The sequence below is a fragment of the Apaloderma vittatum genome, unplaced genomic scaffold (genome assembly GCF_000703405.1).
Source record: "Apaloderma vittatum isolate BGI_N311 unplaced genomic scaffold, ASM70340v1 scaffold23490, whole genome shotgun sequence".
In the NCBI taxonomy this organism is placed as follows: Eukaryota; Metazoa; Chordata; class Aves; order Trogoniformes; family Trogonidae; genus Apaloderma; species Apaloderma vittatum.
In genome coordinates, this window is record NW_009694272.1 from 6989 (window position 1) to 22904 (window position 15916).

At 49.3% G+C, this 15916-nt stretch overlaps 1 protein-coding gene across 1 annotated transcript in view; it reads left to right on the forward strand.

Moving 5' to 3' along the window:
* DENND6B (DENN/MADD domain containing 6B) overlaps nucleotides 1–14470 on the forward strand; it is a gene marked incomplete at its 5' end in the record, with an annotated part of 16004 nt that extends 1534 nt beyond the window's left edge. Inside the window, 17 exons of the mRNA XM_009867213.1 lie at nucleotides 485–597; nucleotides 2345–2425; nucleotides 4203–4308; nucleotides 4862–4941; nucleotides 5214–5276; nucleotides 6188–6243; nucleotides 6786–6908; nucleotides 7286–7381; nucleotides 7485–7579; nucleotides 8125–8190; nucleotides 8863–8927; nucleotides 9352–9441; nucleotides 10378–10431; nucleotides 10793–10902; nucleotides 12942–13044; nucleotides 13906–13980; nucleotides 14348–14470. Coding sequence (XP_009865515.1) covers nucleotides 485–597; nucleotides 2345–2425; nucleotides 4203–4308; nucleotides 4862–4941; nucleotides 5214–5276; nucleotides 6188–6243; nucleotides 6786–6908; nucleotides 7286–7381; nucleotides 7485–7579; nucleotides 8125–8190; nucleotides 8863–8927; nucleotides 9352–9441; nucleotides 10378–10431; nucleotides 10793–10902; nucleotides 12942–13044; nucleotides 13906–13980; nucleotides 14348–14470 — 1499 coding nt within the window. The remainder of the gene's footprint in view (nucleotides 1–484; nucleotides 598–2344; nucleotides 2426–4202; nucleotides 4309–4861; nucleotides 4942–5213; nucleotides 5277–6187; nucleotides 6244–6785; nucleotides 6909–7285; nucleotides 7382–7484; nucleotides 7580–8124; nucleotides 8191–8862; nucleotides 8928–9351; nucleotides 9442–10377; nucleotides 10432–10792; nucleotides 10903–12941; nucleotides 13045–13905; nucleotides 13981–14347) is intronic.
* Nucleotides 14471–15916: the final 1446 nt, after the last annotated feature.

Genomic DNA, 15916 nt, shown 5'->3' on the forward strand with positions numbered 1-15916 from the left:
ATAACATAATTTTTTACAAAGAAGGATTAGCCAGCCATTGGCACAGGCTGCCCAGGGAGGGGGTTGAGTCCCCATCCCTGGAGGTGTTTAAAGGCCGTTTTGATGTGGGGCTGGGGAGATGGTTTAGGGGTGAGCTGTGCAGAGCAGGGTTCATGGTTGCACTCAGTGATTCCAGGGGGCTTTTCTAACCTGCATGATTCTGTGATTCAGAACTGATGATACCACCCCGGGGTCTTTAAGTTTGCCAGCAGTGGCCCAGCAAGGTTTAGCTTAATGGTACCAGTTCTTTGAGTCCTTCCAAGTCTTGCACTGGGTTTCTGAGGTGGTTTTTTTTTTTATGGTGTTTCTCTCCACTTTGTTTTCAGTTTCAGAGTTCCTTGTAAATCTGCATTCCTGTTCGTGTTGGCATTTCAGATTTAACCGATATCCAGCCTTCTCTTTCCTGAAACTTCTTCCTGAGCGTTTGTGATCTTCTCTGTGCCAGGTGGCCTGGGGGATACTCAATTTAGCTTCCGCCTTCGTCAGTCAGGGGGACAGAGGAGCTCTCCTTATGAGGATGATGGCGAGTACAATAGAGAAGCGCCCCTGACGCTGCAGGTCAGTTGTGTTTCAGTGCGCTACGAACACCTGCAAAGCAAACAGTGGTGTGACTGGGTTAACAGCCAAATATGCTTGTGGGAGGTTTTCTGTGCATAAAATACTCATTTTCTGTGGCCATGGGAATAGTCAGAAAAGAAGAAAGCTTACAGCACAGGGACTTACTTCCGTGGGAATACTCACAGAGGGCTATGTTGAGAATCCCAGCTCCTCTGAGGGGTGAATTGGGGGGACCCCAGATCCAGTGGTCACGTCTAGCTACAGCGAAGAGACGAGCGGCGGCACACAGGTGATGTCCGACAGAGCGCCCGGCTATCTGTGCGTTACTGTGAGGCAAGACAAGAATAACCTTGGCTGTGGTAAATGAGACATTTGCCTCTTTTGTTGAGGGATGACGGTTCTTTGCGTTTGTTACAGGACCTAGGTATGTAAAAGCAACCGGAATAATTGGCGTACCACAGATCCACCCTCTGGCTTGCTCTGTGCGGGCTGGTTCAGCCAACCTCAAGCACTAATGAGGAGTGACCGTTAGCTGTGGCTTTTCCATCAGCGAGCTGTCCCTTTCACACAGAGAAGGGATGTGCTGAGCACCGTTGCTGCTTTTACTTGAGCAGATGGCCATCAGATCTGCTTTCTCCTTTGGGACGATGCTTCCTGTACATGTGCCTTTTTAACGCTTCTGCAATCTTTTTGTGATTATGCAGTCCATAAAGGGATTGCTGGTCTGAGAGGGAGTAGGAGGATTTCTTTTCCTAAAGTCTGGTCTAGAGATTTTTCAGCTTGCAGGCATCTTCCCTGCTTTGTAGCAATCGGACAGTGCCTCCCAGACTTGGGAAGTAAAACTGCCCAAGAGCTGAACTCTGTGATGGAAAAATAATATTTGGGAAGAAAAGGGTTATGTTAAACTGTGGGGCTTCAAAAAATTATGTTATGGATGGTCTTTGTGTTCAGCACCGATCACTGTCTTTCCGCCTTGATGCCTGTGGGAACTTGGAAGACATAATGTGTCTGAAATGATCGCTGGGGATTCCTGTTAAATCCATTCATTTTTCATGGATGCTGTGGAGGAAGCATCATCCAGCTTCGTGCTTCCTCCTGAGCAAAGTTTGACAGGTGGTGCCTTAAGCGCCTGATTGAAGAGGAGTGCAGCAGGTATGGCAGAGGGCATTTCCCCTCTCAGGAGATGGGGTGTTCCTTCACACCAGGGCAGCGAGTCCCCACCCCTGGAGGTGTTGAAAGGCGGTTGAGGTGTGGTGCTGCGGGAGGTGCTTTAGGGGTGAGCTGTGCAGAGCAGGGTTCGTGGTTGGACTCAGTGAGCCCAGGGGGCTTTTCCAGCCTGAATGGTTCTGTGATTCCTCAACAATACATCATCCTCTAGCTGGCAAAGAAAACGGACAGTTGAGCACCTCGGTGTGGAGTCAGGATGAGCTCAGAGGGTTGGCTCCGCGGGTAACCTCAGTTAACCCTTTAGATGGTGGCCCTGGAGGTGCTGCAGAAAGGCGCTGCTGAAAGGTGCTCCCTGGAGGCTGAGATTTTTTTGTGAGTCGAGCTGTCTGTATCTCCTCTCTGCCTTCCCACTTGGTAAACACTCCCGGGTAGCTGGGCACAGGGAACTGGGTAAACAGGAGGGAGCGCTGCAGCTGGGTGGCAGCGGGAGGGAGGTGTGTTGTTTGGCCGGTGCCTGGAGAGAGTTTGGCGCTAGCAGTGAGCGGTTTCTCAGTAACGGCGTTGTTGGTCTCTCTTCCAGCGGGAGGCGGCTCATTATTTTGGTTACGTGTACTTCAGGCAAGTCAAGGACAGCTCCATGAAGAGGGGTTATTTTCAGAAGGTGAGTCCTGAAACCAGATAGCTCGGCTGCTCTCGGCGGGTGCGTAGCTGTAAAAAGGCACCCTCCATAGCTGGAAAAGAGCACCGCTTCCTACGTGACTCCCACAGTGTTTCTGCAGGAAACGGCAAAGGTCATGGAGAGCAGGAATATATGGAAAGTGTAATTCCAGACAAACCTGGATGCAGTTGCCATGGTGTGTTAATCACGTGAGCGGTGACCTGCTGTCTGAATCCTGAGATCCTGAGGTACTCCAACATTTGCCTCAGTGTGTGCTCCAGCGTCACAGACAGTGAGAGGATATACTTCGCTATTGCTCGTTATACCTTAACCCTGCGCTTAGTATTGCTTTAATCTTTCTTCTTCCTAGTAGCCATCTGGGAATGGATTTCCTGCTGGGCTGATTGCATCTCCCTAGCAGCAGTGACACTGCTGGTACCTCACCAGCCTTGTCTCTTACCATAAATTCCTTTCACACAGACACTGGAATACAAACTGCGTGTTTATTTCCGCATAAGTATGCAAAGTGCTTCATATTATTCAGGCAGATAGTTATGGGCCCTGTCTGAACGTGGCATTGCAGACTTCTAGAGAAGGAAAATATTTGACTTTGATCCTAAGATCCATTTTTCTCCACGGGTCCATGGAATTCCTCCTTCAGGAGTGTTTTTTCCCATCAAAAGATAAAATGCCATCCTCTCAACGAATGGCCTTTGAACACCTGCTCTTCAAAGAGCAACGCTTCATCGTAGATCCCTCTGGTAACTTGTGGAAGATGGGGACACGGTTCTGCCTTTTCTCTCCTCCGCCTCTAAGCAGTGACGTGGAGTTTCTGTCAAAGAGACTTGCTAACACAGAAAGGATTTTCTTCATCTCCACTGAAGCAGTGGATTGACGATGTGAAAAGTTGGAGGATTAGAGAAACTGGGCAACGTGGGGGCCTGATGGGCAGAGATTTATACCAGGCTAATGTCCTTCCTCTTTGGTAGACCCACAGAAGTTGTGGATACACTGAATTCCTCAGTGAAGTGTGTTGTCACACCTGGGTGGTGTTTTTTTTATTTGAAATGGCATAATACTGGGTTGGAAAGGAGATGTTTAAGGGACTATTGCAGAAATTTTCACTGGATCCTAATTAGTGTATTCACTCCTGATTAGAGGAAGAGAATAATCAGCATAGTAATGAAAACTCCCAGGGGGACTGAATTGAAAAACTTGTAAAAAAACAGTGATATGTTTCACAAAGAAGCATTAGAAAGAAGTCAAAACACTACAAAAAAAAAAGACGTTGCTGGAAACAAATCAGCAATATTTCAAGTTAGTTCGTTCTTCCCTGGGATGGCTTTAGTTTGTTTATCTACCTAATTTCAGTTTCAGTGGTCTGCTCCTTCGCGCTTCTCTGGAATGGTTGTTTAGGTAGCTTTGAACCTATCAGCCATTTATTTTGATTTTTACTGTAGCTGATCTTTTGCCAGGGCATGATCTCATCCCTCCTAGTTGCGGTGACTCCTTGGTAGAAGCTGCCAGCTGTGCTTATTCATTAAAAAACAACAAAAAAAAAGTCCTTGCCTGTGTGGATACCCAGGGTCTCCCAAAGCCTGACGGCTCAACAACCGGGTAGCTAGCAAGGGTTCCACCAGTCAAAGTGCTGCTTTTGAGCTCCTTCGTGGTTTCGGTGTTGATTTTGAAGTGTAGCCTTTTAGTAGTCAGTGTGAGTATAAGCAGTGCTAGAAATGATTGTGTTGGGGGGTCTCTGACTCCTAAATCGACCTTTTTTCAGTCCTTGGTGCTGGTGTCACGCCTTCCGTACGTGAACTTGTTCCAGTCCTTGCTGCAGCTGATTGCTCCGGAATACTTCGACAAGCTGGAGCCGTGCCTGGAGGCAGGTGAGCAGTCGGATCTGGGGGGGCAGGTACGCACAGGGAAACCTGTCAGAGTTTTTATCAGAAACTTCTTGAAAGGCAGCTGAAGTGTTCCAGATTAGTTCATTCTGGAACAAATTCCAGCAGGGAAAAACTTTTGATCCAGGTGGTTGGCTTGTCAAAATTCTAAAGGGCTTCTAAAGGAGGCATGAATGGGAAACGTCTGACAGCCTTAATAGGCGATGCTGTCAGTTTTGCGTACGTTGTATTCCCAGAGAAAGGGAAAAACTGCTCATGCTGCATCTCTGTCTGCGTCTTTACTGCACTATTCGACTTAGTCGTGATTTATTGCCAGCGGGGTGCTGCTGGGCCTTCACTGGCAGTGGTGGTGCAGACCTAAGTCTGGTGCCTGACCTAAACTTGCACAATTATTTGATACAGTGCTGGTTTGCCACTATCCCGGGGGCCACGTGAACTAGGAGTGAGTGATAATTAAATTGGCAGAACTTGCAGGCCTGGCTGAATTAGCTGTCTTGACCTTCAGACTAAACCTATTTCTTTACCCGTGTTCCTGCAGTGTGCAACGAGATCGATCAGTGGCCGCCTCCTGTGCCGGGACAGTCTCTGAACCTTCCGGTGATGGGAGTTGTCATTCAGGTACTTGTTGCTGGTGATCTGTACTTGGCAGCAGACTGAGGCAGACGGGGAAGTGGAACACCTCTTCGCTTTTCTTTTGGATGTTCAAATTGCTCTTCAATCTAGATTCCTTCCCTTCGGTCCTAACCCCTGGGCAGTTAGAATTCGTAACTGCAGCTTTCTCACGCGGGTGGTTATTAGAGAAGAAAGCAGAGTGAGTGTGCTTGCTAACTGGTTCTGTCTCCCTGGGTAACCTGTTGTTTTGTTGGTTTTTGGTGTTTTTGGTAATCTAGGTGAGAATCCCATCAAGGGTGGACAAGCCAGGATCAAGCCCGGTGAAGCAGTTCAATCAGGAGGTGAGATGAGGAAGTGTCGCGTGACACAGGCCAGGGATGAGCAGAGTCTAGGCTGCTCAGGAAGGAGGGTGGAGAAGAACTGGAACTCCTTCAGCCTTTTCCTCTCTTGAAACCACTTTGGCTTGAGATTGATTCAGTTTAAACTACCCCTCTGGTTCAAACAGCACGCTCCCTTCTCTTGCCCCTGCCTTTCGAAACAGAATTCTGCTTAAAACTTGTGCTTCAAGTTGCGTATGTGTGTTGTTCTCACAGGTTTTGGTCGTCTTGCCTTTCCTGTGTCTCCAGAGTACCCTACCTTGGTTTTCTCTGTTGTGTTGCAGCATTTGCTGTACGAGCTTCTCTGCTGCTTTTGTTCAGCTTTGGTTTTGATTCTTGCTATTTTGACTTTTTTTCTCTTTTTCTCTCCTTTGAATAATGCTGTCATATTTCACAGCTCTCGGTACTTGTTGTCCCTTTCTACACAGAAAGTCTTTCATATCAGGAAAAGAAGGGATTCTTGGCTATCTTCTAGCAAAGGAAATTCATTTGGACCTTGAGTGCTCAGTCCAGATATGTTCCTTATGTCTAAACATATGTCCATATGTCTAAGCATTAATCTCCTTCTCTTCTTTTTGTGCTTATTGTAGAGGGAGCTACTTTGTGGTTGGTTTAAAATCATAGAATCCTGGAATGTCTTAGGTTAGAAGGGACCTCAGAGACCACCCAGTCCACCCCCTGCCACGGGCAGGGACGCCCTGAACCAGCCCAGGTTGCTCACGGCCTCATCCAACCTGGCCTTGAACATCTCCAGGCAGGGGGGAGGCACAGCCTCTCTGGGCAAATGGCATAAGATGGCATTTCAGTCAGGATGCTTCTATTTGCTAACAGGTTTGGGGTTGTTTGATTTACCATTTTTTTTCTTCCTCATTTAGAATTTGTTACCAGCCCCACTGGTTCTCCCCAGTATTCACGAACTGGATCTTTTCAGGTGAGAGCCACCATCCCTGCAACCTTGTCCTTTCCATCTGCTTTTCCTGTTCATAATATCCTGCAAACCATAGATCCAATGAAGATGTCAAGTGAGGATTCAAAAACTCTGCTACTTTGCAGACTGTCATTTAGAACCCAGGGCTCACAGGGCTCGTGCAACATTTTAAGCTGTGTGCGCCCTGGGAGTGTGCACGTAGTGTGTCTGAACCAAACCTTTCGGCGTTCCGGGCGCTGTTCTTATAGACGTGTGTCTGCTGTAATCCACGTGTGGTTTGCTTTGCTTAGGTGAAAAGGCATGCTGAGAGCGGTCCAGTCTGCGGGTTGCCTTACGTTGCTTAAAGCACGTCCTCTCAACACGCATAAAATAGTTGAGCAACAGCGTGTGTAAAGACCCGTGGCATTCTGTTACGGCACGCTAAAAAATCAGTCCTAGGTTTCACGTCCTCAGATAGAGGCGCGTGTGGTTGTGCTTATGTGCAGTAGTTGTGCCTGGTCTTTTCCAAACCACATGTCTAACTTCGTTCATCCTTGCTTGAACAGGTGTTTCCAGCCAGTGCTAATCCATATCCAGATGTTGTGGGAGCTGGTGTTACTGGGAGAGCCAATTGTTGTCATGGCACCATCCCCTACAGTCTCTTCAGAAATGGTTCTGGCGCTTACCAGGTAATGGCCTCAGATTCCCAGGTACAGGTCACCACACTAATGAATTCCAACAGTTTTTCAGATCTACTCTTCTGCCGGGTCAGTTGTGTTAGATTTAGTTTGCCTGTGAAAGCGTGTAAGGCAAACAGGATAGCAAGAGAGTCTTGCTCTTATGTCACCAGTGATGGAGGAGAGTAGAAGTGAATCTCCTGTGTTGGGACACCTGATGCTTCACAGCCCTGAGGAACTTGGTCTCTCCATCTTTGAACTCTGCTTTAGGGAAAAATAAAGCCTGGAACTCCTCCAGAGCAGGACAAAATGCTGCTCTAGGATGTAAACTTGGTATGAAGACAAAAACTGTGAAGTTTATGTGGCAACTGTTGCGTCTGTTGTTACAGCTGCCTTGCTCCTCTGCGGTACTGCTGTGACTACCGGCCCTATTTTACCATCCACGACAGTGAATTTAAGGAGTACACCACCAGGACACAAGCTCCGTAAGTAGTCAGTAGACCCTTGCTCTACCCACTTTCCACCATCTGCGTGAGGGAAACCCCGAGGTCAGCGTTGTTTTGCACTTTTTCCCCCCCCTCTTTCTAGGCCAAACATTGTTGTGGGAGTCACAAACCCTTTCTTTATCAAAACTCTCCAGCACTGGCCACACATTCTTCGGGTCGGGGAGCTCCGAATGTCAGGTAAGGGTGGAACCAAACTCCTGCTGTGCTGGAAGACCTTGTTAGAGGTGAGCAGGGAGCTGATTGCTGCACTTCCAGCCATTGTTTTACACATTGTTGTTCCTGTGAGAGCTGAGAAACCAAAAGGAAGCCTGGGCTCTGGCTCAGCCGATGTGCAGGATGAGCACAAACAGAGGGGAAGACAAATTGCTGAGAGGGTAACTTGCTGTGTTTTGCAGAAACGTTTAGAAAAGGAGAGGTCCTTCCTGGGCAGGAAAGAGAAAACTGAGTCGGGAAGGAGAGAGTGGTAGAGAGAATTGCTCTAATTATTGTCTAGGTGGAGGAGTGGGGATTTTTTGTGATGCCTCGTTAACGTATGCCTGTTGAAAAATTCTAGCAGGAAAGTGAGCAGATGACAAGGCTTACGTGAGGGTGGGGTCAGGGGAGTGATTTGAGAAGGACAAGTGTAGGACTGAATGTTCTCAAGTGGGAGGTCTCTCAAGCGCGTGCTGGGGCTGTGAGTGTGAATTCAGGGCCTGAACGAGGCACTTGATGTCTTTCTGCAGGAGACCTGCCCAAACAAGTTAAAGTGAAGAAGCTAGCTAAACTAAAAACTCTAGACACAAAACCAGGTAAGTCTTCTTGTCAGATACCATTTGATTTTGTTTACCCTTCCACACAGATGGATTTGGCAGGCGTGGCTGTTGCCTGCATTATTCCTTGCACCTGAACAAATGGACGTTTTGGTGTTACCGTCTTCTCGCACCTGATCTGCTCCACAGTAGTGACATCCCCCGTCTCGTACGGAAGGACTGCGCCCTTCGTTCTGAGATTGGAAAAGCCAAAATAAATTAATTGGACAAATTATTTCAGTGTTGGGAGAACAATGTCTAATCCTCTTGGGTTTATTTTCTGTGTCATACCTGCATCTAAGAAGATGCAAGGGAGAGGAACTTGCTCACCCAGGTAGAGCTGTCGCCTCGCGCACGATTCACTTCAGGCCTAGCCATAAGCTGTCTCCAGGAAGTTATCGCACCATAAACTTGACGTAAGAAGGTCCTTGAGGTAGTTCAGTGTCCTTTAAGCCCACTGAGAGTACTGGCTGCATTAGCGATTTTGTAATTTCCTAATTACTTTTTAATATTTTTTTTTTTTAATTACCCACACGCACAGAGCTGCCGGGGTTTGTGCTAGGAATTTCAGTTCTGTTATCCCTGCACTGTATAATAGCAGCTCCTCTAGATATGAGGGCAAAGATTTGTTGTTTCCAGCTTCTATTTTTAATTTTTTCTTTCTCAATCTAGGAATCTATACTTCCTATAAAACATTCCTTCACAAAGACAAAACCTTGATAAAAAGATTACTAAAGGTAAGCAGTTGCCACTCTGCCCTGCATCCTGTATGTCGCTGGGGGAAAACTGTGCTAACAGCTTGCTTTAAAGAGACGAAACCCTCCAAAAAGAACAGCCTCTTCATGGTGTGTAATAATTTAGTCAGATATACTGGGACGTGTTCATCATGCCAGTTTTAAAATCTTCCACTTGGGATTCTGGATTAAATGCTGGTGCTAATGATAAGCTAATAGAGAACAATCCTTACCTAAAAAAAAGTCCAAAAAAACCAGATTCTACGTGCTGAAACGTGAGTGCTCTGTTTAACCAGGGAGGAGAATGTGAATTTGGGGTGGTTCGCTTTTGCTCCGAGCTGGCCGCTTCTAGCTGCGGCCGTTGCAAATTGCACGTCTGTCTGCGTGAGAGAGGAGACCCCTCTGTGAACGCTGCTTGTGCTTGCAGGGGATTCAGCGGAAACGCCCGTCGGAAGTCCAGAGCGCCCTTCTGAGGCGTCACCTCCTGGAGCTCACCCAGAGCTTCATTATTCCTCTGGTGAGTTGAGCAGAGACTTGTTGGAGTGGTGGAAAGGTGAGGGGAGTAAACAGGAGATGCTCGAGTGACGCGTTGGCGCTTGCCCTCTTTGATTCACCCGCACCTGAGCGTCTCTAACAGGTTCAGGACGTGGCACCCTGCAGGCGGGTTTTACTCCACGGAAAGGAACTAAATGTCTCTTGAATGCAAATTTCAGTTACTAGCATGGAAGTCTGCAGGTTGAATGTTCAGCACACGGTGTGTAAAGACGGAATGTTGATTGTTTCCCACGATGTAGGAAATAAGTGTTCCCAGTTACTCGATTCTGATGCCAACTCTTTGCTCTTCTCAACGGGTAGTCAAAGCCGATACCTAGGGATGGGAGCCCAAAACATTCCTCTTCCCTTCTAACGCTGCAATCAAACCCGTGGTCAGCCTGAAACCCTCCCCTCTGGCCCTGGGGAGCTTTGCTACAGAGCTTGAGGCCTGTCCACGTGGTGATCACCACCCCACAGCAGATTTTAGCTTTCTCTCAAGACCTTCCCCATTTAGCCCTGCTAGAAAACCGCTGGCGCTGTTTTGGGGGCTGTCCAGCTGGCCTAGATGGGCTCCTCCGCTTTCTTTTCTACATCACCCTAGGGGCTGCTACGAGGGAGGACAGAGCGTCTCCTCACATTCTGGTCCCTCCTGCCAGCTGCCTCCCACCCGACCTTTTCTGACACGACACTCTTGGGGTTCTTGCAGCACAGTTCTGTGACCTGATCCCTGGTGGGGAACCAGCTTAGGCTCGTGTTCAATGCGGCGATGAATCAAGAAGCAGAGGGAATATGAGGCTGTCGATTGGGCCGTGGTGCGTTGGACAAGACCGTCAAACTCCGTGACCATGCAACGGGTTCCTTGATTGTCGTAATGTTTTTTTAATTATTATTTTATTTTTTGCTTTTTATTTCTTCTTAGGAGCATTATATTGCAAGTCTGATGCCTCTGCAGAGGGCCATTACACCATGGAAGGTATGTTCCCAATTTTTGGCTTTCCTTTGACTGGGGGGATTGGGATGCCATGTGCTGATCACATACTCTGATTCTCTGCATGAACTTCCTGCATTAAAGGAAGAGATTATTACTCCTTTTTTTTTAAAAAAAAAAAAAAAGTTGAAACGTTGGGACAGATGCTTCCTGTTTTGCAGTAAGCTCGGCTATTGTGAGTCTAATTTGAGTTTTACCAGCAAGGCTGGTTAAGATGCTCACGCCTTTCTTGTTCTTGTGGTTGCTGGGTCTGCCTTGTGCCACGGAAGGTTGTTGTAAATACAAAGCTCATTTTTAGCCCCAGTTTCTTTCAGGTGCTATGTAATATGGCCTTTCCGTTGTGCAGAATCCTCCCCAGATTCGGCCTTTCCGACAGGAAGATTTCATGAAGACCCTGGAGCATGCCGGTCCCCAGCTCACCTGTGTCCTGAAGGGCGACTGGCTGGGCCTCTACAGGTAAGAGGTTGGTAACTCCTCGCCTCATCCCCCACACAGCTTGTGCGAGTTGTAACAGCAAATCCTGAATCCGAATTGGGAGTGAAGAGGAGAGGTTTGGGACAGAGACTGGTCACCTGAAAACCTCATGCCTACAAAGAGCTGATGAACTAATAACGGTCAGGAAGAGCAAAGACGGTGCAGAATCACTCCCGTGTTTTCCGTAGTCTCTTAAACAAGTAGATACAATTGGGTTTAGAAGCCATCAACTCCCCACCTTCAAAAACTCAAGTCCTTGCTGCTGGGGAGGAAGGGACCGGAGCTCTGACATCAGCTGTGGCACTTCTTGCCCTCCAGGGAATCTCTTTCTTTCTGAAGCGTCTGATCCTGGTCAGAAGGGGTGTAAAGCCTTGTAGGTCTTCCTCCAGTCATGGCCGTAGGTGTGCGTGCTCAGGCCAACGGCGTTGCCTCTTCACCGCAGGGCTGCAGTGCTCGGAGAGCATGGAAGCACGTGGCTTCTTTAGGGAATTTAAGAGAGCATGCGGGAGAGTTTGTAGCATGCAGGAGAGTTTGCCCATAGTTTTTATAAAGGATAGTTAGATATAAATGGGATGGAGAAGATGCACGTCACAATAGGAGTAGGAAAACCCCAGAAATTGGATACCCAGGGGGAAGGAAAATGGGAAGTGAGTAGGTAAGGAGAGGGGATAAGATTCTAGAAAGTGAGCAGAGATGATAATCATAGTTTAGGAAGTTTTGTTGCTGCAATGAAGTTTGTAGCATTTTGTGCTTTTTCAGCAGAAAATGGGTGGCTCTGCTATTACGGTGTGGGTGCCGTAGGCAGATTTATTTTTGGTTATCTAATATTTTGAAAAATAGCAGCAAACAAACTGTTTCAATAAATCGATTGAGGTTTGCAGGCAACCGATGTGGGTGCAGAAGTGTTGCACGTTCCAGGCTTCTTAACTTTGGGTGACTTTGTGCATAGACTGTTTCCTGTGTTCCTCAGTCAAACCCTAATTAAAAAATAAGCCTGTCTGTGTCACAGTGGCGTCCTGAGATCGTGGTTGGGTTTAGGGCTCCACTGCGCCGGGCAGGGAGCACGGGCAAGGATCCTTGAAGCTGCAGAAGGAAACTGTCTGAACATCAGCCGAGTTCTGCTGGCCAAGTGCTCTCTGCAGGCAGCCCAAGGAAGTAGCTTGAAGAGATACGGAGCGTGTGGCTCCTGATGGAGGGAAATGCTGAAACATGGAGGGAAATGCTGAAACAGGGCATTGGTGATATCCTCGCTGCCGGTGGGAGAGGTGCAGGGAGCTTGCTGCCGACGTGGCTGTCACTGCGCTCTGTGTGGCATCCGGAACTTCCTCGCCTTTTTCTTTCTCTGCCGCCACAACCCTTGTCTTTCCGTCGTGGCTTTCTAATCCCATTTTGAATTTGAGTGGAAGTCCTGTGACACTGAGAGAAAAACAGGTATTGTGCTGCCCCCCTGCTCATTTTCTTGGGTAGCTCAGTAAAAACGGAGGTTTACTACTGCGCTGTGCTGGGGAGGTGTGAATGACAAAGATGATACCTCGTTTACACAGGGTCACTGTAAATCACCAGTTCTGTGGGACTTCCATCCATGCTAGCAAGCAGTCCAAAACTTTAAATATCGGGAAAGGAGAGAAATTAAGCAAGATACTGCAGAGGACTGTGAATTTCTTCCCTTGTTGAACCATCCCAGTTACCATAACCCCAAAGGAAAAGGGGGCCAAAATCAGGCTCCAGAAGTACAGAGGGGCAAAGAGCACCACGGGAGCTGGCACGCAGGAAGGCAGCAGGACAGCCCCTCGTGTCAGTGACAAACCTGCTAAATTTATGCCTGATGGGAGAGGGGCCTCTGGAGCTGACAAAATATGAAAAGAGCACGTTGACTCCCAGTCAGTTACTGCCCTTAACGTCACCCTGAATCAGAACATCTTTTCCTCTCGCGGCGGAAGGGGAACCTGCGTGTGGCGGAGCCAGCATGCTGCGCCGGGTCCCCCTCTGTCCCCTTCTCACTGTCACCTCTCTTTCTGCAGGCGTTTCTTCAGGTCTCCCAACTTTGATGGCTGGTACCGCCAGAGGCACAAGGAAATGACGCAGAAGCTGGAGGCCCTTCACTTGGAGGCGATTTGTGAAGCGGTACGTTCCAGCTCTGGGTGTTCAAACCACCACCGGGCTTCCCAGGCCTCCGAAGCCCGGGAGATGAGGGCGCTGCTGCCTGGGACACTGATCAACGCGTCCCGGCTCTGCACTGATGGAGGGGGAACAGTGTCTCCTCTGCCTCGGGTCTGGCTGTGCACAGGAGTGGCAGCACGTGTCAGGGGCAAGAACACGAGCAGCTCAGCTTGCCCTGCTTTGTTAGCCCGTGCAGGTCCTGCTCTGCCTGCTTCTGTTGACTATTTCTCATCCATCAGGCCCTTGCCAAGGCAGCAGAGTGCCAGGCTGGAAGTGTCCTCTGTTGCTGGCTTCCTTAGCCCCAATCAAACAGGTAGGATTTTCAGTTGGGACTGCTGGTACAATTCCTTAAACTGAGTGGCTGCCAGTGTAGTCCCAGGATCTTTGACTTCTTGCCCGGGTGCATCTTCAGCTACAGCACTTGCTTCACCGTTCGGCTGTGCAGGTCCTTGAGCCTGCTCTGGGGAATGCCAAAGCTCTTCTCCTTTTTTAACAGGCCTGACTCTGGCAAATAGATTTAAATTCTGAGCGCAGCACAGGGCTCACGGTGCTGACTGGAGGAGAGGAGCCCTGCACTGGCTGCATATTACGGCATCTCCCCTTGACTCTTCTCTTGCAGGCAAGAGCTTGATGCTGTCGTGGGCAGAAAAGTGGGGAGAGCGATGTCTTGCTCATTTAGGCTTGAGTGCTGCGAGCACGGTTCTGAAAGAGGATGAGGAAACCTCCTCCTCACTTTTATTTCAGGCTTTGCTTTAGGGGTATCTCTTTGAGAAAAGCTTCTGTGAAGGAGAAATGTCCCTGAAGAAAGCTGTTCTCTCTCTTTAGAACATCGTGGCCTGGATGAAGGACAAGTCCGAAGTGGAGATTGTAGACCTGGTGCTAAAACTTCGTGAGAAGCTGGTAAGCTTTCCTCCCTTCTCCCTGCCCTCGTTTTTATCTGTTGGTATCTCCGTGGCAGGGAGAGACCAAGGACAGGGATCACGCTTGCTGATAACTTGTCGTGTTGATTAGGGTTAGGATAATCCTTGCTTAGAAAACTTTGTTCTCGCTACCTGATTTGGAGAGCTGGCAAGTGGGACAGCCCTGAAACTTTTAGTGTTTGGGTAGAAAAGGATTCAAATTCTGAGTCTTCTCGTCTCCCTGGGGCTCAGGTGACGGTTTCCTCTCTGTTGTCTTGTGCCCTGAACTAAAGGACAGTGTGAAGTTCACTCAGTCAAAGGCAAAGCAGGAAGAGGAGCTGTTTTAAAATTCCTCTCTCTCCCTGTAGGTAAGAGCCAGGTGCCAGCACCTCCCTGTGAAGGAGGAAACGCTGCAGCGAGTGGGCCTGTACATTGAGACCATCATTGGCTCCTTGCCCGAGGACCTCCAGGCTGTGCTGCACCACCACTGAGCTGGGGGAAGGGGCTGTCCTGGAGGAGGAAGGGCTCTCCCACCCCGCTCTGCGTTTGGAAAGGAAACTTCTTCCCTGACCCACCCAGCGTGACCTGATCTGGACCTTGCTCACAGCTGCGCGTCACCTTGAGCGTGTGGGTCAGAACCGTAGCGGTGAAGGGGGAAGCTGTGTGCACCGTTCTTTGTCCGGTCCTGCTTCCAGGAGCTGGATTAAGGGGGCTCTAAATGAGAAACTGTTCCCCGTGTGGCTGTTAGCAGGGCACGAAGTGACAGCCAGGCTTCCAGCAGCAGCTGACAGGCTGGGCAAAACCCGTCTCGCCCATCTATCCCCGTCCAGCCATGTCTAGCGCTTGGGCTCTCGAAATTTCAGTGCCCTCATCCTGCCTGGAAGAAGCAGGACCAGCCCTGGAGGGGGCAGTTGTTTTCGGGACAGCGGCTGATAATGAGACAGATGCTGGTCTCCCGCGTACAAATGGTGTGAAAAAACCATCACTGTCCATTCAGCAGCCTGACTCGTGCCAGCAGGGGCTTCAGCTGGGATGGGAGTGGGAGGATGAGTTGCTGACGTGGAATGCTGCTGGTTTTTCTCCAAGGCAAAGACAGCGAGGAAGGGGCTGGTGCATCTGCAAGGACCGGAGCTCTCCCAAGATCGTGGTGGAGTGCTCTGTGGATGGCAGTAGCTACTGGAGCTCCACAGAGAGGAGCTGGCCTCCAAGTGTAATTTATTCTGCTTGAAAAGTCAAGTTTGTGTGCTCTAATAATATAGAAGAGACCTGGAACGCTGCCTGGGGCAATGAGATACTTAATGTGGTCAGCCCACTTGCCGATAAACCATGGAGAATTTGATTCTTACAGCTGGAGAGAGCTCACAGGGTGGGGTGTGTGGGGGGCGCGTGCTCAGTCCAGCTCTCACCACAGCTTGTTCTTACCGCAACCCAGCCTTCAGCTCCGTCCTGCTGCTGCCATTCCCCTTCTGGGAAAGAGACGTGTGTGTGTGTGTGTGTGTGTGTGTGTGCTTCTGGGCTGAATGTAGGAAAAAGTCAAGGCTCTGGCTTTGGAGACAGTTGCCCTGTGCCTGCAGGAGCAGCTTTTCTCCCAGCTGCCTTGGAAGGGGATTTACCGTAACCCCGGATGAATTGCTGCTGCTGTCACTGCATGTCACCATCTGCCAGCCTGGCCAGGGCCCGAAGGTTTAGGAGTGGCGTTTAGGATGGCTCTGCCAGCCTGACGTGCTCTGGTTCTGTAAGAAGCCCTGGAGTTTCCCTCTGCACATGGCAAGAGAGTTGGACATTTCAGCCGGGCCCCGCACAAAGCCCTCGGCAGCGCCCAGCACTCGCGGAGTGATAGCTGGGCCGGCTCACTGGCACTTTGTGCCTGATGCTGGGCAGATACCAGTGAGCCCCTGAGATGGCTGAACCCTTCCTGCAATTTCCCTCCAGAGCCA